The sequence below is a fragment of the Dipodomys ordii genome, unplaced genomic scaffold (assembly GCF_000151885.1).
Source record: "Dipodomys ordii isolate 6190 unplaced genomic scaffold, Dord_2.0 Scaffold11, whole genome shotgun sequence".
NCBI lineage: Eukaryota > Metazoa > Chordata > Mammalia > Rodentia > Heteromyidae > Dipodomys > Dipodomys ordii.
Window position 1 is genome coordinate 3,925,004 of NW_012267227.1, and position 23,705 is coordinate 3,948,708.

General features: G+C 40.6%; 1 protein-coding gene across 1 annotated transcript in view; it reads right to left on the bottom strand.

Annotated features, from left to right (window-relative positions):
• Window positions 1-1,489: 1,489 nt before the first annotated feature.
• Rab8b (RAB8B, member RAS oncogene family) overlaps window positions 1,490-23,705 on the bottom strand; it is a 60,936-nt gene continuing 38,720 nt past the window's right edge. Inside the window, exons 2-8 of the mRNA XM_013010152.1 lie at window positions 16,299-16,359; window positions 12,882-12,942; window positions 11,081-11,158; window positions 9,452-9,541; window positions 8,185-8,250; window positions 5,680-5,730; window positions 1,490-5,182 (exon numbers count right to left, since the gene is read on the bottom strand). Of these exons, the coding sequence (XP_012865606.1) occupies window positions 5,090-5,182; window positions 5,680-5,730; window positions 8,185-8,250; window positions 9,452-9,541; window positions 11,081-11,158; window positions 12,882-12,942; window positions 16,299-16,359 (500 nt within the window). The 3' untranslated portion in view covers window positions 1,490-5,089. The remainder of the gene's footprint in view (window positions 5,183-5,679; window positions 5,731-8,184; window positions 8,251-9,451; window positions 9,542-11,080; window positions 11,159-12,881; window positions 12,943-16,298; window positions 16,360-23,705) is intronic.

The following is a 23,705-nucleotide window of genomic DNA, read 5'->3' on the forward strand; positions in this document are numbered from 1 at the left end:
TCCGGGGAAGGGAGGGAGGGAGGGGATGGTAGGGGGAAAACAATGGAGGGGCTAACAATGTTCAAGAGGAAGTGTACTCATTACCTCACTCATGAAACTGTAACCCTCTGTATAGTATCTTTACAATAAAAAAGAAAAAAAAAGAAAAAAAAATAGGGCTTCTTCCATTATCTTTTTTTTTTTTTTGGCCAGTTTTGGGGCTTGAACTCAGGGCCTGGGTTGTTCCTTAGCTCTTTTGCTCAAGGAGAGAGTTCTATCACTTTAGCCACAGTGCCACTTCTGGGTTTTTGTTTTTAGTTTACTGGAGATAAGAGTCATACAGTTTCCTGTCCGGGCTGGCTTCGAACCACAATCCTCAGATCTCAGCCTCCTGAGTAGCTAGGATTACAGGTGTGAGCCACTGGCACGCAGCTCACTATTTTAATGACTTGTCATAGCCGTTTCAACTTGGACCTTGGTTAAAGCTCTCTCAAGGACATCAGAAGCAAGCAAGGAAAAGCTAGTTATGGTAGTGAATGCCTGTAATCCCATTACTGAAGTGGCTGAGGCAGGAGGATTGTGACTTTGTGACTTTGAGGCCATTCTGGGCATGGGGCTCTGACCTTTTGTTTTTTCACTCTAGGCTGGAGCTTCCTATTGAGCCACTGCTTCCCTTGAGTCTTTTGCTCATTAATTGTGGAGATAAAGAGTGCTGGCTTTGAACCAAGATCTTCAGATCTCAGCCTCAAATCTCTAGCCTACAATCAGCTAGAATTATAGGTGTGGGCCACTAATGCTCAGCTTTCAGTGCATTGTAAACTACATCCAAGTGAGGGACGTGGCTATTTTTCCCAAGTCCTTAAACACCTACCAGTGAGATATAGAATTGGCTAATGTATCACCAACTCTACTACGGTTTGATCTGTTTCCTCTCCAGATTTGCAGAGACAGTTTTAAATGTTCAATACACTTATGAGAAGCCATAAACATTTTCATTATGTAGTTTTTATTTTAGATGAACATTATTATATATAAAAAAGTTCACCTGGAATAAAATCTGTTTTTAAAAAATAAAACACAGCATCAGTTATCAGTACACAGTTAATGGATTGGCTTAAATAAGGTTAACTTTGACAGGTCTACAAGAGTGTTACACAGTAAGCCAATGGAGAAAAAAAGAAAAAAGAAAAGTTTAAACACACACAGTATGGAAAAAGTAGATAATTCCTGTAAAGGGAATGGGTTTAGTCAAATAGTTTATGGTATTTTGCATTAAAGGAACTGAAGTATCAGTTTCAAACAAAATTCATCCCTAAGGCCCTATGAACAAGTGATAGTTAATTCAACTTATATATATATTTTAAAGCTAAGCAATGACATAGGAAGTCCTATTAGTTCTTGGCAACAAGATTTGTTACCTATGGCACACATTTCAAGAAATGAAAATCTGAAAATATCCCTAAGTACAAATTTTCCATTTCTGTACTTTTCAGTTGAGTTTTTTTATATATATATAGTGAACATGACATCCTAAAGAAAGGACTGCTTCTAATTTTTCTAGAATTTGACATTTTAGTAGCATATTCTGTCCTTCTAGGGTCCCTCTCCATGAAGGAATTTCATTCTTGAATATTTCTTTGTCCCCAGATGTAACAAGGAAAAAAAAAAAAGAATGTCTTTTCTGTTTTTTTTCTATTGTTATCTTGTTTTTTAAAGTTTTTAAACAAGTTGATTGCACAAAGGAGTGCTTGAAATTTGAGATAAGTAAACCAATGTAATGAGATGTAGTTTTAAAGTTTTTAAGTTTGGAAGTTCATCTTTAAAAACAAAGAACTAAATTTACAAAGGGATTTAAATCACAAATTTAAAAACAGATCTGTTTAAATGTATCCCTCACTGATTACAAGAAAAGTTTTATAAGCTTTAGTACCTACAAAATGCAGTCATAATCTCTTATTTAGAAAGTTTTTCAAAAATGTATCTATTGCACACCTAAATTTGTTAATGGAGATGGGTAATAATGCACATATTTATGTTATAGAATATGACATGTATAGTTTATTCTAAACTAAGATTTCACCTACCTTTCCCAAGGGTGCCTTGAGTTCAAGTGAAGAAAAAAACAACACATAGAGTCTAAAGTTCACTGGATACTTACAGGCTGGCTCACTGTTTTTCTACCAGGTCTTAGAATACTAGTTAGCTAAATGAGGTATAATTTAAAAAATAGTCCTTCAAAGTAGAGAGTATGGTCCTCTGAAAATTTATAACAAAGACTACATAAAATGTTCTTGGAAACAGTAAGAATCCTGTGGCACCTCTTAATGGATGCACAGGTGGATTACTTAATCATAGTCTGTCGGAAGTAAAATACATCTAAAATCAGTTCCCAGCAAAACAATGTACAATCAGTTGATTTACACACTACTTTAGTTACAGCATGTCTGGGATGTCTGACATCCCCAGACTATTTGAAAAGGTCTAGTTTAGTTCAATCAGTGTCAACATGAGCACATTGATAATGAAGTACAGCAACTGAGTCACTAATCCTGCTGATCTATGTACTTTTACCCATGAAACCACAAAATGTCTACAAAAAAAGCTTCCCAGTTTTTTTTTTCTGTTTCAGCAGGGAACAGACAAAATGATCTGTTACAAAGTTCATCTACGAGTAGAAAAAAAATGCACTCTATGTACATTATTACGCAAAGTGGAATATTTATTGGGTCATTTCACCATGCAGAAAGTAAATTTCCTATGTTCTTAGCTCAAATTATGTACAATTTAGCAAAGCTAAATGTAAGAAAATAGCAAAGACAATTTATTTCTGTACAACAGAGCATACACTCCCAGTTTGCTGCTACTTCAAAGAGCATGTTTTAGACTCATCTAACTTTTCACAGGCTCTTTCAAAGGGAAGTTCACGGAGACTAGTTAGTAAGCCATAAGACAAAAGAAGAGCAAAGAAATGAAACAAAAGCAAAGCATTCTGCTGAGAAAGAAAAAGTGAACCACAGAATATGTCAGTTTTGGTTTGCAGACAAGCCCTGAGATAGAAACCAAAGTGTTAAGACACCAAAATAGTCAGAGGTAAAAATACTAAGAGTTACATTCATAATGGTGTCTTAACACACACACCTTTTGCCAAGTATTTCATTATCATCCAGAAAGCCTAACTGCTTGGTTTTTTTTTCTCTAGTAAATTAATGAATACAAGCCTTTTTTTTTCTTTTTTCAAAGAAATTACTTTGTCTTTTTCAAAAATGTATCTAACTTGAAGATGGTCAACTGACAACCAGCTTTCAATAACACATCTACAATTAATATTGGAACAGCAACAGGTAAGCTTTAAGCCCACAGGTAAGCATTAAAAAAAAAAAAAAAAAAACAAGGAGACTGAATTATGTCCAAAGTAAGTTCAGCATACCTACCAAAAATAGTGCAGCCCCTGAACTGAGTCTTCAGATAAGGATCAAAGGCTGACTGGTCCAAGCACTGAAACACAATGTCTTAATGTGAAGCAGAATTCTCTGTGAGAGTAGTCAGTCCATTTCTACTTCCATCGCTAGGCTAGGAGCCTCCATGGCGACTATCAAGGAGACAGATGACTAACAGAATTAATTTCCTTAGTCATCAGCCTGCATTGTGACACCAAAGGCTAGGGGGCCATTAGAAGCAGAATTTGGCACGTGAGTTAACACTAAATACTCTTCTCTCGTGTGATGGTTTTATTTACAGAAGGAGTAGTAGTACAGTGTTTCACAACTAAGCTTTTCGCTAGCTTTGGCTCTGAACGACTGAACCAAGTCCTTGTCACAATGAACCCAGCAGATGGGAGTCTACACATCCAACCACAGCTGCTGACATCTTGATCGGTTTTTTTGTTTTTTTTTTTTTGCTAATGAAAAGGCAAAGGTTCCCTAGGGATATGATATGCTAGGGCTAATCTTATCGTTGTAAAAACACCATAACAGAACCCCCTCCCCAAAAAATCATTATTTTCACTATTACTAAGAGCTATTCTTAAACATATATCAACAAGTTCATCTCCCTTGCAGGCAGGCATTCTTCCTGCAATCTAAACCTAAGTTTGCTTAACACTCACAGACAAGGGATAGTGGTAGACGTCGGTGTTACAAACTAAAGGGTGATACTAAGGAAAAATAAATTATATTTTTGAACCACATTTAGAACCACATTTAGAAGCTGATGTAAAACCCTAAATGATGTACTTCTCCTCCCCCTAGGTAAAATTTTATCTCTAGAAGTTCACAAACAGAAACAGACAACCACGTTTGAATATGTAATTTGCTTTAGAGAATTAAGTAATTATGGAAACTCAAATAAGGGAAATAATAGGAAATATAAACCTCAGGGAAAGTGAGATATGAGTGACTTCCAAATGCAACTGCGTAGATTAGGCAGAGATAATCAATCAGAAAGTGATTCATTCAGCTATTTAGATGCTGGCCAAAAGATCAGCAGTAAAGAAAAGCTGTTCCCAACTCAAAGCAACAAAGATGCTATGGCCAGATGGACATTGTTATGGATTTTTAAAATAAAATTTATAAGAATTTAGTGATTCTTAAATTCACAAATCAAAGCCCTTCAATAAATGATACCAGTGCAGTAACATTTGGCCCTGTGATCCAAACTCATTTTAGTATACCCACCTCTGCCTATTATTCTGTTGTCTTTTGAGTATCCCCATACAAATTTGTGTTGAAGTTTGACACACAGAAGTATGCCAGGATGAGTGTGAGATTGTACCATAATGGGGAAAGGCTAACACTGAGGTGCAGAGTTAAAAATAACAACAACAAAAAAAAAGGCAGGTAAGCAGCGTCTGCAATAGGCAATAAAACAAAGGGAAACCAGTTAGGTCCTGGGATGTCTCCACATCATTGCTTCCGGCCTTGGAAAGAGGAGCCTGGCCTTTTGCTTGCAAGCAAGGCTTGAGTCCACGTGGCGATCTGTCCGGAGAGGGAAGTTCCGTGATGCTCTCAGAAACAGCCGGGCGGGGTGGCTCTGCGGCTGGGTGACCTGTGCTTTCAGAAAAGCAGGAAAGGGCCCTTCGGTGCGCTGCAGTCTCTCAGAAAGGAAGAGTTCATCAGAGCAGCGAACAGCGGAACAAACTGGTCTTCTTGGACCGGTTTTCTGTGATTTTCACTGGCCCGCCTGCCCCTGATGAGTTGCTGTCATTCTAGAAAACAAGACAAGAGTTATCAAGGAAGGAAGGGAAACTCATGGTTTTACCCCCATTGTTGAAAAAAGTAAAAACCATATGCTATATGAATTGTGTAGGAGAAAGAAAGGCCTCAGACTTGCTCAGTAGGCACTCTACCACTTGAGCCATGCTTTAGTTAATATTTTAGAGTCTCATTTATTTCCCTTACCAGTCCTGAGGCTTGAAATTAGGGTCTGTGTACTGTTCTTTAGCTTTTTTGCTCAAAGCTAGTACTCTACCACTTAAACCATAGCTCCACGTCTAGTTTTTAGTGGTTAATTGGGGGGGAAATGCCATGGATTTTTCTGCCCAGGCTGGCCTAGAACCACAATCCTCGGATCTTAGCCTCTTGAGTTGCTAGTATTACAGGCATGAGCCACTGACACCCAGTTGAGAAGCTTAATATTATAATCATGCCTATCCTTATTAGAAAAAACTATATAATGGAAATAAATGTTGTAAGTGATACAAACCATTTTTCTGTTGAGTTTTGTCATTATATCTCGTGCAAGTGTAAAAAATGCCTAAGATAAAACAGAAAATGAATTATTACATATTTATGGTATATTTCAAAACAGAAATATGGTACTTTGCATTATTTAACCATAATTATCTTACTTCAGAGATTTTTTTGGGGGTGGGGCCCTAGGGCCTGGATGCTATCCATGAGCTTTTGCTCTACACTAAGTGCTCTACCGCATGTAAAGCCACAGTACCACCATCCAATTTTCTGGTGGTTAATTGGAGATAAAAGACTCATAGACTTTTTTGCCCAGACTGGCTTTGAATCGAGATCCTCAGATCTCAGCCTCCTGAATAGCTAGGATTACAGGTGTGTCTACTTTAGAGTTAACTGAAAAAAAAGAACATAATTGTAATTGTAGTATACACATTAAATGTGGCCTATTTTTTTCATTTACTAACATTTTCTAATGCTATCAGAGTGTCATTCACACATCTTTTGGTGATTGAACTCAGGGCCTTGTAACTGACAGGCACCTGCTCTATCAATGAACCATACCTCCAGTCCTTTTACCTAGGCCCCCTGCCTGGACATTGTCCATCTATTTTATGCTTCATAGCTAGCATATGCTGTCATAGCTAGCATTACAGGCACATGCCAGATTCTTCAGTTGAGATAAGACTCTTGAAATCTTCTGCCTAGGTTTCTTATTTAGTGAGGACTACAGGCATGAGCCACAGGTGCCCAAATTCCTCCACCAAATACTGTAATGAAGCACCTACCACCAGTATGATATGTTGAGTTTTAAGAACAGGGCAGAGCCTCTCTAAGCCAACCCTTCTTCCTCAGAGGAGGGCATAGTACCTGACAGAAGATGCTAAAATATCTGTTTAATAAGTGAATGAATAACAGCATAAAATCTAGCACTACAAAAATCTCAGTCTTTTATTTCTTACCTCTTCAGAGGTCAGACCTAAGCATGTACAATCTTACACATGTTAATACTCCAAAATCCCCAGTTCCTGAGTTTGGTTAAATTCCTTCCCATGGAAATCAGTTCAAATGGACTAAGGGCTCCTAGTAACATTGGTGACAATTTATCCATAAATATCTCTTGACCTAGAACAGTATTTTTTAAACCTATCATTGAAACTTTCACTCTGTTTGTAGTGAGCTGAGAGCTCAACACCCGCTGTTCTAGACCACTCCTGAGCCCCACAGCTGTGCGGTCCTTGAAATAAAACCATAGGACAACTATTGCTGTCTCACCAATCTCTGATGAGTTATAGGTTTCCAAGTAATCCCATCCTAGTTTAAGCTAACCTCACCAATGTAAAGCTCCGCAGAAACTACTAGATTCTACCGGTCACCTGACCTGAGTACTCAGCTCAAGGAACGCCACAGCCCGATGCCACAGCTGTGCTGTGGAAACTGAGCCAGGGGACAGAGCTGCCTGTGCAGAAGTGACTCTGTCCCACCACCCAAGCCGACAAGAGGCTCCTCTCATTCCTCTTTTGTACAAAAGGAAGCATGTTCCTGTTTATATATGCTTGTATAAATAAATCAAGGACCACTTCCTGTTTCCCAACAGCCCTTAGACAACCTGAAAAATGAATGTTATTTAAAACAAACAAAAACAACATCAATTCTAATCATTTCCCACTGGCCAATAAGGTGATTTTAGCCTCATATTAGATGGACAGTAAGTAACCTAAGAAATCAGCTGTAAGCCTTTCTTGAATGAGTTATGTTTTAGCATATATGTATTATTTGTAGGATGAGGTTAAGCATTTTTGTGGGTGGGGGGAGCGGAGGAGGGGGGTCAGTACTAGGGATTGAACTCAGTGCCACTGTGCTCTCACTTGGCTTTTTTACTCAAGTTCCACTTCTGGCTTTTGCTGGTTAGTTGAAGATAAAGAGTCTCAGAGACTGTTCTGCCTGGACTGGCTTTTAACTATGATCCTGAATATCTAGGATTACAGATGTGAGCCACTAACACCAGGTTTAGGTTTAAAAAAAAATTAAAAAGCATCACCAACAATTCTGCCCTTGGTGAAAGATGAAACTGTTCTTGAAGATTTTTAGAGGATCCAGTTTTCTTTTTCTGATAAACACTACTAAATGCCATAGTGTTACAATGTATCGCTCATAATACACAAAGGCAACCTGCTCCATAAGCTAACAGCTCAATTCTCTCTTGAGAGTATACAGGGTGCTAGAGGATGACAGGAATGATGACAAATGATCCAAGGACCACTACTAGTCCAGCTAGTCTGATTTCCAGCTTCCCAAAGGGTGCACTGATTGGAAACTCAGCTTCTATGTCTTGCTTGATGCATCTGAACTGAACCTTGGGGAGGCCAGAGTCCATGGGAAAGGCCAAGACACAAGTATACGTGAAACATCCATCTCTCTGGTTCCACAACAGATTTTCACTAGGTCGGAGTACTAGGAAGCCCCCTATGCAGTGGTGTCCCTGCCTACCAAGTCACTTCCACACATTCCCTCTTCTTACCTCTTCTACATTTGTACTGGATTTTGCACTTGTCTCCAAGAATTTAATCCCATAGTCAATTGCTAACTGAAAGGCAAACAGAAACATTAAATTTAGCCAGCCTTGGTTTGCACAAACAAAGCACTTGTGTTTTTAAAGCATTTCAGAGCCTCCCATAGTAGTGTCTAGATCAGGACTCCTGAGGTACTCCAATTGCTTTCTTCTACCACATTTGAAATTCAATAGTTTAATCTAAAAATGGCTTCCCCTTTACATACTTGTTAATACTTTAGTACTTCCTTTTGCCCTAATAAACATATAAGAAAAATCAAGAGATAGATGCCCATTCCTCCATTAACTTGAGATTCATTCATCCTTTTTATCTGCTCCCAATGTACAATTCTCCAACAGCTCTTATGCTGACAGTTAATTATTTCTGAGTGAATTGGTCCATAATAAAGCAAAAACACTGAAGCTCCCACTGCTTTCATTTCTATTGGTAGAGACAAATTTGAAGTCTTCCATCTTTCCATCTGTGCTAAAAGTTCCTGAGATTAAGTGAATGTTTTTAAGTCAAAGATTATAATTAGAACAAAAAATACATTTTGCATGTACCACTGGGGGGAAGGGGAACACCAAAGTAAAATTCCAAGAAAATTTTGCTTAAAAAAATGAAGCCTCTAAGTCAATTTGGAAAATGCCACAGAAGTATATATATATATATATATATATACACATACATACATACATATATATATACACATATATATATATAAATAGATTTGCTTCATGGGACATGGTTTGAGATAAGTCTATAAATGATCAATTGTAAGCGTTTATCCCAATCACCTGTAGTAAAATATTCCTAGGGAAAAAATTAATTGGAAAATGATTATTTGAAACTTCACTTTTACTTATTACCTTTTTTCAAAGGATTAATCATTTTACTTTCAAACCTGAGCTTTTCATACAGCTCTACAAGAATCAGCCTGAATGAACTCTTAGGCCAAAGAAACCTTAAAAAGGGCCAATTTGTGTCTCCCCAAAAACATTCTTAGCAAATTCCTTAGCAGTGAGTCATGCTCACAGAGTATCTGGGGCTGGCTCCTGAATACTAATCACACATACACCCCCAATTCAAGCATGGCTGACCTCTGGGTTGCTGACACCCGACTGTACAGGATTAGAAACATGGCTAGTTTAAAAAAACTTAAATCAAGAAACAATAGTAGCAAAAATGATTGCTTAATGTGAGCTGATTGCAACCTTCATCTACTCGGCAAGTTACCTTTTCCCCTCTTTCTTTGGACACTTGTCTTTTGTCATTCATATCACATTTATTACCCAGGATCATCCTTTCCACATCTGAAGAGGCATGCTGCATGGAGGAGAGAGAAAACAGTGCACTTAACAGCCTGAGAAAAATCACAGCAACTCAATAGAAAAGCCTAACCTGTCAGAAACACATCACTGCATTTAGTGATGAGACAATCTTTCATTCCACACAAGGCCCAATTCAGAGCCAAGTTTACAATAGAGAAATGGAGCCTTTATTGAGCCTATGCTAACTCACCCAAGAGCTCATAATCATTCTCTCTTCTTTTACATATTAAAAAAAAGAAATAAAAGGAAAGAAAGAAAGTTAGCAAAACTTCAAAATCAGCAAAACTTCCCCATTTGGCTTAGAGACAAAAAAACAGTACTGAGTGGCCCAGTGGAGAAAGCAATCTGGATTCTGAACTATTTAAAACACAAGTTCACTGGGCTAATATCCATGTGAACAAAGTTATTACAGGGTCAGATTTCTTTCTGAAATGTCAAAGTGTGTGTGTGTGTGTGTGTGTGTGTGTGTGTGTGTGTGTCATGGGGCCTGAACTCTGGGCCTGGGCACTGTCCCTGAGCTCTTCAGCTCAAGGCTAGCACTCTACCACTTGAGCCACAGCACCACTTCCTGTTTTCTGGTGGTTATGTGGAGATAAAAGTCTCACGGAGTTTTCTGCCTGGGCTTGCTCAGATCTTAGACTCCTGAGTAGCTGGGATTACAGGCATGAGCCACTGACTCCTGGCTTTCAAAGATATTTTTTTTTGTTTTGTTTTTTTGGGATCCGGTCATGGGGCCTGAACTCGGGGCCTGGGCGCTGTCCCTCAGCTCTTCAGCTCAAGGCTAGCGCACTACCACTTGAGCCACAGCGCCACTTCCGGCTTTTTTCTTTTTGCTTATGTTGTGCTGAGGAATCGAACCCAGGGCCTCGAGCATGCAAGGCAAGAGCTCTACCACTGAGCCACCTTCCCAGCCCTCAAAGATATTTTGAGGATCAATCATTCTGAAATTCTGCCATGTATGTGTGTGTTGAACTCAGGTCCAGGCATGGGCACTGTCCCTTAGCTTTTATTGCTCAAGGCTGGCACATGACCACTTGCACCCCAGCTACATATCTGGCTTTTTGCTGCTTAATTACAGTTAAAAGTCTCCAGGACTTTTCTACCTGGGCTGACTTCAAACAGAGATCCTCAGATCTCAGCCTACTGAGTAGCTAAGAATACAGGTATGAACTATTAAGGCCCAACTACAGCCCAATTTCAACTATGTAAGATGGCTAACCCTTTAGCAGGACAGAAAGTTGCAGAAGCAGACATATTTCTGACAGCCAAACAGTATAATTTAATAGACAGAATCTGGGATGCAGATTTCTTCATTCTGGAACCTTTATTTAAAGCTGCATCAACACTGGCAAGTCACTGCTTTCTGACATGAGCCTCCTCATAGATAAAATGGGGACTCGGATCAAATTATTTCCAATACCTGGCCCAAGTTTAAAATTCCCCAGTGTCCACAGTCCAAACCAACAGCAAGAGAGATCCAGCCAACTCTTTCCTTTCATGGCCACTCCTCCAAACTCTCTCCTTGAATACATACCTCTTCAATGTTTCTGATCCAATTCTTAATATTGTCAAAGGACTTCTCATTTGTGATGTCGTACACCAGCATAATTCCCTACAAGAGGAAACAATGGACTTCATGTAAGGAACACTGAGGGGAGGAGGTATCACTTAAACTGCGCATTTCTCTCCAAGCAGAAACTGTCTAAGTTCGTACTCCTCTACCAAGATTTCTACATTTCTTCCTCCTTCCTTCCTCCTTTCCCTTTCATCCTCTCTCCCTTTCCCTTATTTTTCTTCTTCTTTCCCTTTCATTCCCTCCCTTTTCTTTTGGAGACAGGAACTTGCTATGTAGCCCAGACTGGTATCAAACTCATTATCATTCCTGGGTCAGCCTCCTGAAAACTGAGATTATAGGTGTGTACCACCATGCCTACCTAGTATACCTTCACTGAGATTGAGGCTACACTGCATGCTCTCTCTCTCCCTCTCTCACACACACACACAGACACACACATAGACACTCACAATTATATATATTTATATATGCTGATCAAAATGTCACCATTTATCTAAAATCACAGAAACTGAAATATAATCCATTTGGTGTTGGGTTTAAAGGTGGTATTGCCACGTTTTCAAAACCTCAGATCTGATATATCTAAAAGGTTCATCTTCCAAATGTTTCAACTAACACCTGCGTGTTCGCTATTTCGTAAGTTACACCCTAAGCCCTCATTTTGGTACTATGTGCAAAGTCTACACAACTGTTCATCTATTCAACAAGTAAGCTGAGGAAAGATAAGGCAGTAGATATATGAAAAGACAGATAGTCCTCAGTCTAAATAAAATAACACATCTCAACAGCCTTTTTTTGTTTTGTTTTTGTGGGTTGTTTTTTTTTTTTGTCTGCCATGGGGCTTGAACTCTAGGCCTGGGCTCTGTCCCTGAGCTCTTCAGCTCAAGGCTAGCATTCTACCACTTGAGCCACAAAGTGGTAGAGTGTTAGCCGTGAGCTCAGGGACGGAGTCCAGGCCCTGAGTTCAAGCCTGATGACTGACCAAAAACAACAACGACAACAACAAAAAAAAGTTGAAAGTAGAGATGTAGCTCAAATGGTAAGATGAAGTGAGATTGGGAGGCCCTGAGTTCAAGCCTCAACCATGGCACAAAAAAAGAAAAAGATGAGTGAGAATTCTAGAACATCTAAAAGTTAATTGCTGGGGGGAAAAGTGGGAGAAAATGAGGAAGAGAGTAACACTGTTCAAAAATAAATGTACTCAGGCTGGGAAGGTGGCTTGGTGGTAGAGCACTTGCCTAGCATGCGTGAAGCCCTGGGTTCCATTCCTCAGTACCACATAAACAGAAAAAGTCAGAAGTGGTACAGTGGGTCAAGTGGTAGAGTGCTAGTCTTGAACAAAAGCTCAGGGACAGTGCCTAAGCTCTGAGTTCAAGCCCCAAGACTGGCAAAAAAAAAAAAAAAAGAAAGAAAGAAAAAAAGAAAGGAAGGAAGGAAGGAAGGAAGGAAGGAGAGAGAGAGAAATGTACTCATTACCTTACTTATGTAACTGTAACCCCACTGTACATCACCTATACAATAAAGCTTAAATTTAAATTCTAAAAAAGTTAATTGCCTGCTTATTTACAGGCAAGACCAATGGCAAGACACAGCTTCTAAAAATAAAACATAACCCAAGAGCCCTTTAAAAAGCTCTTGTTCTCACACTGAAAACTTGCATTTCCCCCCCACTATACAAGACTCCAGCTCGGTCCTATGATCTGGTTAATAAGTATTCATGTTTGACTTCCACCTGGAGAGTTCCAAAACCCACACTCACCATGGCTCCTCTGTAGTATGCCGTCGTGATTGTTCGGAATCTTTCCTGACCTGCTGTGTCCCTAAAATTTGAAACAAAGGAGAGAACAATTTGAAAATCATCCCCGGCATCAGTAAGGAGAGGTCCAAGCTGTAGGAGAGAAAATTCTAGTCTGCTCCTGGCACAGCAGAGCAGGGGAATTTAGAGGAGACTCAGAGGATGCTCATTGTTCCTCCTGAGCTGGAGGCGGTGGTGGCCACAGGAGCCTGTCAGATGCTCACAATCGCTTGGTGACAAACTTGGACCTTGATGACAAAAAGCAACACAAGTCCTGCGAGGAGGTGGCTTGTGGGAGGTACTCTCAGAGGTAGACATAGTCCTTTCTCTAAGTGCTTTATGATTAAAGAAGTCATTTTGCCTTCTTGACTGTGGGATTACTGTACCAAGCACACAACGGAGCCAGACTTGCTGTGCTCATTGTAGCCAGCAGAACACAGTGGAGGAATCCATCTCCTCAACAATGCTTTCAACCAGCAAAGCCAGCCCTTCTCTCCCCCATTACATGAGGGCCTGGGGGTCAGTCTACCACTGTCCATGATTCCAAAGACTTTTAAATAGGAATACCTCAAAATTAAACCATTTTTTCATATATTCATGCCTCTTTGTAGTTGGTAGTGTACCATTAAAATATATTCTGGGGGTATGGCTTAGAAAATCCTTCCTTCCTTCCTTCCTTTCTCTCTCTCTCTCCCTTTCTCTCTCTCTCTTTCTTTCTTTCTCTCTCATTTACATATATGTGTTATCTTTTTCTCTTTCTGCACTCCTCAAAATACAAAAGTTTCTAATTATATTTATAGCAGCAATCCTACAAAGGAAGACAAATTTTCTTGATACTTGGGGAAATCAGTATATTCAAGTTTACTAGTGTCAGCCAGAACTAATTTACACGCTATGCTACTAAGACAAACTAAATTGTGCGATTTAATTGCCGAGGAGAAAGAGGCATTTGTGGAAATTGGTTAGAAATCTAATATATACTAAACCATTACAGGGGAGGACCTAAGGGAAACAGAGTTGATTAAAAGCAATCAACACCTTAACAATGCTGTCCCCACAAAACCCTTTCACACTGTGTCTACCACAGCTAAGTGACAGGTGATCATATTACTACCTACCATCCTCATTCTGCAAAGCAGAAAACAGGCACGGGAGAGCTGTGGTCCCAGCTCTGTCCCTGACCAGTTCATAGCCTTAAAAGACACTTGAGCACCCCAGATCTTAGCTTTTCAACACAAGGCCCAAAGCCTTATCTTGTCCTTCGCACTGATCAGCAGTTAAGATATTGGCGGTTCTTGTTTTGTGCTTAGCAAACTAATCATGGGAAAAGCAGAAGCCAAAACACCTCCAAGCAGGTTAATCGTGTTTTCTTGATTCAAATACATTGCTCATTTAGAACCCAGCTTTGCAGTGAGGATGAAGAAGAAACCTTTGGATGCTATATGAAGGTTGTGAGAAGTAAACAGAGGCTATTTTACTTCGCAGAGTAATGATAGGGCCATGGTGTTTGGGATACTGCATTAGTCCGTTGGACAGTATGATGATGAAACATTGGAGGCAGGCTACTTTATAAAGAAAAACAGGCTTTTTCAGCTCACAGTTCTAGAGGCTCAAGGGCATGGCACTGGCATCAGTTCAGTTCTAGTGAGAACCCTCTGGCTGCATCACATCATGGCGGCTGGCAGTGGTGGGAATGGGTGCGAGCGGAAGGGCTCACATTGAAGACAGGAAGCCAAAGAGTGACCCAGGGGTCAGGCTCAAGATTTTGTAAGAACTCATTCTTGTGAGAACTCACTGCAGGAGACCAGTGATCCCTTCCTAGGATAGCTCTCCCCCATGACCTAAGGTCCTCCCACTAGGCTCCACCTCTTAAAGATTCCATAACATCTCCCAATGCTACCCTGGGGAACAAGCTTCCTACACATAGATCCTGGACCGATTGCATCTGCCATGTTCGTCCTAAAGCTGGTCAGCACCAGGCTCCAAAACTACATGTTAATGCTATGGCCAGGACTGTGTGGCACAGCCAGATATCCTCCTTGCTTTCCCCTTAACCATCATTTTCATTTCCAATCTCTTACCAAATGCCCGGAGGTGAAGAGGGCAGCCTGCAGGAATCCTCACATGTTTTCTAATGAAACCACTGGGAACATTAGATTAGGCTAACACAGGAAGGAAGCTGACTCGAAGTTCTAGGAAAGCTGGGTGGTGGTCTCAGCCCAAGCACATTCCCTCAAGGAACTTAACTACTCTTAAGTTCTATTTCCCTCCTCACAAAGGAAGAACAGGAGGATTATAACCTTAGCTATTTGGGAGGCTGAAATCTGAGGACCAAAGTTTGAGCTCAGCCGAGGCAGGAAAGTCCGTGAGACTCTTATCTTCAATTAATGACCAAAAAGCCTGAAGTAGATCTATGGCTCAAGTGGCAGATCACCAGCCTTGAGCAAAAAAGCTAAGGGACAGCACCCAGGCCCTGAGTTCAAGATCCAGGACTGGCACCAAAAAAGTGTTGTGCTAAGAAAAAAATAAAAATAAAACTTGTGTTTTTGAATACAGAGTAGCTCCAATTAAGACAAGGCCTGACTTTTCTTTTTTTCTTTCTTTCTTTCTTTTATTGCCCAGTTCAATAGTCCTCAGTCTTTTACTTAATGAGAAGACATATGCAAATAAATTACTCAATATCAGAGCTAGAAGGGAAGTCCAAGGTTTTCAATAGAATTAATCTACAAGGGAAAAAAAAAAAAAAACAACAGAATGAGAGCACCAGAGATCTGCTTAGGAGATCCTAGGATGGCATTGCTGGAAAGTGGTAGAAACTTTTAAAAAGGAGGGCCCAGTAGAGGCCCTGGGAGCATGCTCTTGCAGGGGACTGTGGTACCCTTGTGGTACCCTGGCCCCTTCCCCCGACCCCTTCCTACCTCTCTCCTGCTTCCTGACTAAGGAGATGAGCAGTTTTCTCAGCCTCATGCTCCTTGCATTACCATTCACAGGCCTATACCAACAGGGCCACCTAATCTTGGACTGGATGACCCAAAACTATGAGTCTACCAAACCTTTTCTCTCCATAAGTTAATGATCTCATGAGTTGCAACAAGTACCAATGAAGATGTTTCTTCCTATGTAAAATTAAGAGCTATGGATGGGTCTGAATGGGTTGCCAGATCTCTTCTGGCTCTAAGGCTTATTGACCGTTCGCCACCTGCTCATTCGTGAGAGATACCGTTGAAGGATGCTCAGACTTACCATTTCTCCTAAGTTCTGAGAAAGAAGAGATGCTTTAGCTCTCACAGAATGTCTCTAACCTTACCACAGGTTCACATTCAAATTCCCACTCTCTATTCTCAACTCAAGGAGCAGCTCTGTGTGTTTTATTTTACTTACCAGATCTGAAGCTTGATTTTCTTTCCATCGAGTTCTATCGTTCGGATTTTAAAGTCAATTCCTGCCAGAAAGAAAAGAAAAGAAAAGGGGGGGGGAGAGATAGGCTAAGTTTCTTCAAATTGAATCCAAGTCTTAGTAGGAAGAGAACAAAGCTTGCTATTGAAAACAAGCTCTCCAACGCACTGGAAAATGTGAGGCTAAGGAGGGTGTGAATGGTACACTTCCTCTGCAAGCAGACCCAAGAAAGGAATGCTAATGACCGGGCGAAGAATTCCCACACGGTAAATGCCATGTATTTCAGGCCGCATTATGCTGGCACAAATGGACCCCCCCCCCCATCCTGCAAAGTTACATAATTTGGAAGGCTCCAGAGCACACCATATTTGCTACTTCCTGAAATACATATGAACAATACTCCCCAGCCACCGCCCCCCCCATCCAAAGGCCACAGGCCTTTTGCCAAACATCTTCCTCCATCTTTTTCCATTTGTTTTCTCAGAACGTGTCTGCGGGATTGCAGGGGAGGAAAAGCCTGTGGTTTATACACGTAGCGAGTCTTTGATATACATTTTAATAAATGTATATTAATTCCTGCAGTTGCTGCCAGGAACCAAAATGTTAGAATGGCTTTTAGCCGTGGCTATACTTCAGAATTAAAGATGTTTAAAAAACAAAACAAAAACTATCTCATGACTAGGTCTACCTCCTCCCCCAAATTCTGAGTACCTGACTTAGCTGGTCAAGGGCAGGATCTATCGCTTGCAATTATTCAGCCAGGTGGCTACACTTCAGGCCTATAATCCTAGCTACTCAGAAGGCTGAGATCTGAGAATCACAGTTCAAAGCCAGCCTGAGCAGGAAATCTCTGTTCGATTCTTATCTCTACTTAACAATCACAAAGCAGGAAATGGAGCTGTGGCTCAAGTAGGAAAGTACTACCCTTAAGCAAAAAAGCTAAGGGATAACACCCAGACCCTAAGTTCAAGCCCTAGTTAGAGCACCAAAAACAAAACAAAACTGCTGAAATGACCTCTCTTCCTACTCTGGCTTTATTGGCACAGTAACTCCAGTGATTTCTGAGACTTCACCTGCCAACCTGCCTTCAACAAAGCAGTTTTGAGCTTTCCTAAGCCTGACTCTCATTCAAAACGCTGCAGAAACTTGCTACTGAACCTAGTCTTTTGTTCTTTGGGTTTTCTTGTTCTGGTGAGAGGTATTACCTTTCTGTTATCTGTGGAACTTCTACAAGATGGTGACACTTGAGCGTCTTTTCACTATTCAGGAGTGTTCAGTGGTTTTAAAGATGTGAACAAAATTCTTAGGCTTTTGTTTATGCTGTTGTGAAGAGGATAAGGCAAATACTGTAGATACACAGGGGGGAAATGCAAGCAGGCACCGTTCGCTAAAAGGATATTAATATCTTATTAATATTATTGAACAGCACTGAACTAGGAAGACAAGAGCCATAATGTATCACTCAACTTGCAGGCAGGTTGCTTAATCACTATCAACTGCTGTATCTTCCACCATTAAAGAGGCTGAGAGGATCTAAGTAGATATGCTATATATTGTGCCGGGTGGTGGTGTCTCAAACTTGTAGTCCCAGCTACTCAGGAAGCTGACATCTGAGGATCGAGGTTCGAAGCCAGCCCAGGCAGGAAAGGCCATGAGACTCTTATCTCCAATTAACTACTAGAAAACCAGAAGTACCAGCCTTGAGAAAAAGAGCTCAGGGACAGCACCCAGGCCCTGAGTTCAAACCCCATAACCAACAAAAACAAAAACAAAAAACATACATACTATGTGTGAACAAGATTTAGGAATAGTAATTTCATAGAAATCGAAGAGATCGGGTATTCTGATTCTATTATTATGTCTGTGGTTCCTTCCTAGGACACTGCCAACCTTTCTCCCATGTAGCTCTGTAAGAATAACTTCAACAATTCCTGTTGCAAACAGTGCACTGTTTAAGAAGACGAAGCTGAGCACTGGTGGCTCACACCTGTAATCCTAGCTACTCAGGAAGCTCAGATGTGAGGAACTCAGTTTGAAACCAGCCTGGGTCAGACCAAGTCCACAAGACTCTAACCATCAAAAAGCTAGAACTGCCAGGCACTGGTGGCTCATGCCTGTAAACCTAGCTACACAGGAAGCTGAGCTCTGAGGATCACAGTTTAAAGCCAGCCATGGTAGCAATGTCTGTCAGACTCTTAGCTCCAATTCATTACCTCAAAAGCCAGCAGCTCAAGTGGTAAAGTTGAGCATGAGGCTCAGGGACAGAGCCCAGGCCCTGAGTTCAAGCCCTAGGACTGGCACAAGAAAAAAGCTTGAAGTGGGGGTGTGGTTCAAGTGGTAGAGCACCCGCCTTGAGTGAAAAAGCTGAGCGTACTTGGGGACTTAAGTGCAAGCCCCAGTATCAGCAGAAAGAAGAAAAAGAAGTGGGGAAGGAAGAGAGAGGAGAGGGAGAAGGAGAAGGGGAGGAGAAAGAGGAGGAGGAATATCCAATTTCTCTAGCCTGGCGATTTCAACCTTTCCTAGACACTGTACCCTCAGCTCCTCTACAACTTCAGCTCTGTGTCTCAGTTGACTCCACACATCCCTTCTCTTTCAAGTGACCAGATCACGTTGAAGCCTTCTTTACCTCCCCTTACATAGCTAGCTCTCTCCCTTTTCCTCAATCCCAATCAGCTGTGCCTAGGACTACAAGGTCTGGCTCTGCACATTAATGTAAGCCTGTGAGCTCTGTGAACTTGCCGCTTCCAGACCAGCCAAGGTCCATCCTCTTGGACACGGAAGCATGTACACAGCACACTCTAAATTCAAAGTCAAGTACTCTTAGATGTTTAGGAAAAGGTTACTACAAAGTGGAGCAATTCTACAAAACAACAAAATTCGGTTTTCTTAATGGGCTCAAGTGGCAATAGTTACGTTGATGAGAAATCTTATTCCTAGAAGAAAATGGAGATACGGGCATAATTAGCTTGAGAATTATATTCGTAGGAATATGCAATAGATGGACATTTACTCTTGCATGTATTCCGGGGTGAAAAGAATAATTACTTGAGAATAACATCAATTAGGGTACTTTCAACAGCTAAGAACAGAAACCTCAAAGCAAACTAGTTTAAGGTAATTTCTTGACCCAAGAAACCCAGTGGTGACTTGGGGTTTAGGAGTGGCTGTGTAATGGCTCTGGCTCAATTCTCTGCACCTCCCTTGTCTCTGCCCTTCTGGGAGGATCAGTTTCGTCCTCTGACAGATAGCAGGTCCAGACCACAACAGCAACACTATTGAGAAAAGATTGTCTTCCTGTGTCTAACAGTGACACTGCCTTTCCACCAAAGCCTCTGACTGTTCCTTCAAGTGTTGGGTAGACCCATGGGAAGATAACATGCTGGTGGCCAAAGGCCAAATTCCTGAATCTATTATCACCAAGGGGGGATTATCTCCATTTTCATTTGTAATTGAAGTCCACAATTACATACATTCATTGTAACGGATCTTTTTGTTTTTGAGAATTGATTCTTATGCTAATGGTTTGCTCACCATTGCTGTCTTTTCTTTATTACTGGAAGGCTGGAGAGGAAGTATGAAAGAGAGTCAGAGAATTATAGACCGGAAGCACGACTTCAGAGGTCCTTCAGTCAAGCCTTGCCTTTGGAGCTAAGAAAACTGACGCCAAGATAGAGTCAGCAATGAACTCAGATTCACAGAGACCAACACAAGAAGGGTTAAACTAAAATGTTAGCACTTAAAAATCTTGCTTTCTCAAGGAGATAGAACCTGGTCTCACTGGGGAAGCCTGCTCTATAAAGGTCAAAGAAAAACTCTGGCAACAACTGAAATGCCCACCAGTAGGAGGGCACCTTGGTATACAAAGAGGGCCATGAGGATCAACATGGCTGAATCCAAGAGAAAAGAACGCACTGCAGAAATAACAAGTCAGCCAGGTGCTGGTAGTTCACACCTGTAGTCCTAGCTACTCAGGAGGCTGAGATCTGAGGATGAGGATTAAAACCCAGCCTAGGCAGGAAAGTCTGCTAAGCTCTTTCCAATTAACCACCAAAAAGCCAGTAATGGAGCTGTGGTTAAGCAGTAAAGCGCTAGCAAAAAAGTTCAGTGACAGTGTCCAGGCCCTGAGTTCAAGCCCCAGGATCTGCACAATAATCAGAAGGAGACATCATTTCTGAAAAGTATTTTAAAATGCTGAAACCAAGCTGGGTGCCAATGGCTCATGCCTATAATCCTTGCTACTCAGGAGGCTGAGATCTTAGGATCACTGTTCAAAGCCAGTCAGGGCAAGAAAGTCCATGAAACTCTTACATCCAATTTCCCAACAAAAAGCAGGAAATGAGTTGTGGTACAGTGGTAAAGTGCCAGCATTGAGAAAAAAAGCCAAAACTACAGTGTGCAACGTTTACTAATCTATCCAGTGTAAATAATTAAAATCTATACGTATATCTCCATATAATTGAAGCATACAACATGTATAAGAATGACTATTAACAAGAGTAACTATTACCTCTGGGGAGAAACAGAACTTTCCTGTTAACAGGAGACTTTAATTCGACCTATAATTTGTCATTTCTAACATCAAATGGACATACGAGTGAATTTTTTTTTGGTCAGTCATGGGGCTTGAACTCAGGGCCTGGGCACTGTCCCTGAGCTCTTTTGCTCAAGGCTAGTGCTCCACTACTTTGGGAGACAGTACCACTTCCAGTTTTCTAGTGGTTAACTGGAGATAAGAGTCTCACATCTCAGGTTTTCCTGCGTGAGCTGGCTTTGAACTACAATCCTCAGATCTCAGCCTCCTGTGTAGCTAGGATTACAGGAGAAGTTTTCTGTTAACAATACTTTTATGTGCTGGACATTTTTCAAAGCAAGTATTTGTTATATGGATAAGTAGGATATGGAGACACGCATTCACTAACAGTAGTAGAAAAATCCAGCCGAAGTTTAGTCATGGCAAGCACCTTAGAAACTTTAATATGAGTGGGGAGCAGGTCTTGCTTCAGTGTGGAGCATCTGGGACACCTGTCAATGAGGCACTAGTAAGAGACATGTGACAAGCACTTATCCAGAGGACAGTTTAGATGGCGATTCCCAGAAACCAGAGGGGCAGTAAGGTATCTGGAGGACAGAACACAGAAGAAAGGGAATGTTGGGCCTGGTCCAAACCCACAGTGAACAGAACACACAAGGAAAAGAAGCTTGAATGAGCAAGTACTGTGTCACCTTTCATTCCAGAGTTGGAAATTTCACATGGACAAGGCACAGATTGACAACACTCAGATATGCTACAGTCAAATTAGTCCATCAGCAGATGTGAATTACATGACTATTTTTCTCCCAAGAGAATGAATGGGGAGGTTGGCCCCGGGTTTGTGAATGGGTGCAGAGATACCAATGCCTGAGTGTGGGAAAGATTTCTTTTCCTGGCCTTGGGAACGCTTTCTCAGGCTGGCCAACTCTCCCGACCTTCAGTCTGAGCTGTGACCTGATGTATTTTGCCCTTTGGGTGCTGCAGCTTAGAACAACACACAAGTTCTTCAGGGTCACTTGGGGAAGCCTGTGGCCTGGCCCAGGAAAATCAGTGCTAAAGGACCATCAAGCCACTTTTTGACATCTGATGACCACTGAAGTTCTTCAAAAAGTTCTTTTGGCTGCAGTCACAAAACTATATTAAAAAAAAAATTCTGATTTCTGGATCATTCCACCTACCAGTGAATGCCACCAACACATGATTTCAAGGCTAAATTTATTCAGATCACTGCACATTTTTCCTACATGGATTATCTATCCCCCTCTACCTACATGAAGTAGCAAGAAGTCAACACTGTGCTTTTACAATTAAAACAGGGAAAGATTTTCTTTGTTTCTAAAGTACACTTGGAAACATCTGTGGTCCCAAGCTATCTGAATATAGGTTATGTGGTTTGTCTATTTACATTTCTGAGATATTCCAGAAATAGAAAAAGAAGTATCCCAACTATTGAAATGCTTTTAAAGAAATGCTACGTTCACTTCCTTACTCAAGGGTTTTTTGTTTTCTTTTTTTTTCCCCCCCATTTTTGTTTGGTTTTGTTTTTTGAGACAGAGTCTCACTAGGAAAGCCAGGCTGGCCTTGAATTCCCAATTCTCCTCCCCAGCCTCCTGAATGCTGGGGTTATAAAAGGCTTTTGTTATTAACAATGAATACACAGTATAAATTGATACTGCCAGTTTTGAAATTTTCAATGATAACCACATGTAGCTTATGTCATGTATGTGTGCTTTTTTTTTTTTTTTTTGGTCTGTCATGGGGCTTGAACTCTGGGCCTAGGTGCTGTCCCTCAGCTCTTCAGCTCAAGGCTAGTGTTCTACCACTTTGAGCCACAGTGCCACTTCCGGTTTTCTGGTAGTTAATTGCAGATAAGAGTCTCACCAACCTTCCTGCCTGGACTGGCTTTAAACCGCAATCCTCAGATCTCAGCCTCCTGAGTAACTAGGATTACAGATGTAAGCAACCAGCGCCCAGTCTGAGTATGTGAGTATATGATTTTAAACATGGAAAATAATTAAATTTTAGAATAGCTGACTTCGGGATAATTTAGTTGAAATCTCTAATTAGAAAAACAGATTATCCAAGTAGGAAAAATGAGTTATATTCTGAAATTTGAATATTTTTTCCAAAATAAATAAAAATGTGGAGAACACATATGAAAGTAGAATTAAAATTAAGAATATTACTTGGTATTTCCTTACATTATTGAAAATAAAAGCATAGCAATATTGTCTTGACAAAAAAAAGAATATTACTTGAACTGAGAGAGAAGAGTGAGAAGGGTATTATTCTTTTGAAATACGTGTTCTGTCTATGTGAAAGCTAGTTTCTGACTAGTGTTTTCCTATTTAATTTTGTTTATTTATATTAAAAATTATGATCCTGAAGTTGGAGAGGAAAACATCAAATGTAATTTTAGATAATCAAATGTAATTTAACAATGGACAGCCAAATCAGTTTCTATGAATTCAGTGAATCCAACAAAGGAAAAGCAGGAATTTGTTGTTTGTTTGTTTGTTTGTGCTGTCCCTAATCTTTTTTTGCTCAAGGATAGTGCTCTACCACTTGAACCACAGCTTTACTTCTGAATTTTTGGTGGTTAGTTGAAGAGAAGAGTCTCATAGATTTTCCTTCTCAAACTCGCTTTGAACTGTGATCATCAGATCTCAGCTCCCTAAGTAGCTAGGATTGCAGACATAAGCCATAGGCTCCAGTAAAAAGCAGGAGTTTTCTTTTTAAGGTACAATCACAAATGGTTCCAAATGTAATTTTCCCTTTAAAAAGACATCTGATGGGTGGAGGGTGGTAGGAAAAAAAATGGTCTGATATACTGAGAAGATAAAGTAGAACTTCAGATTTCT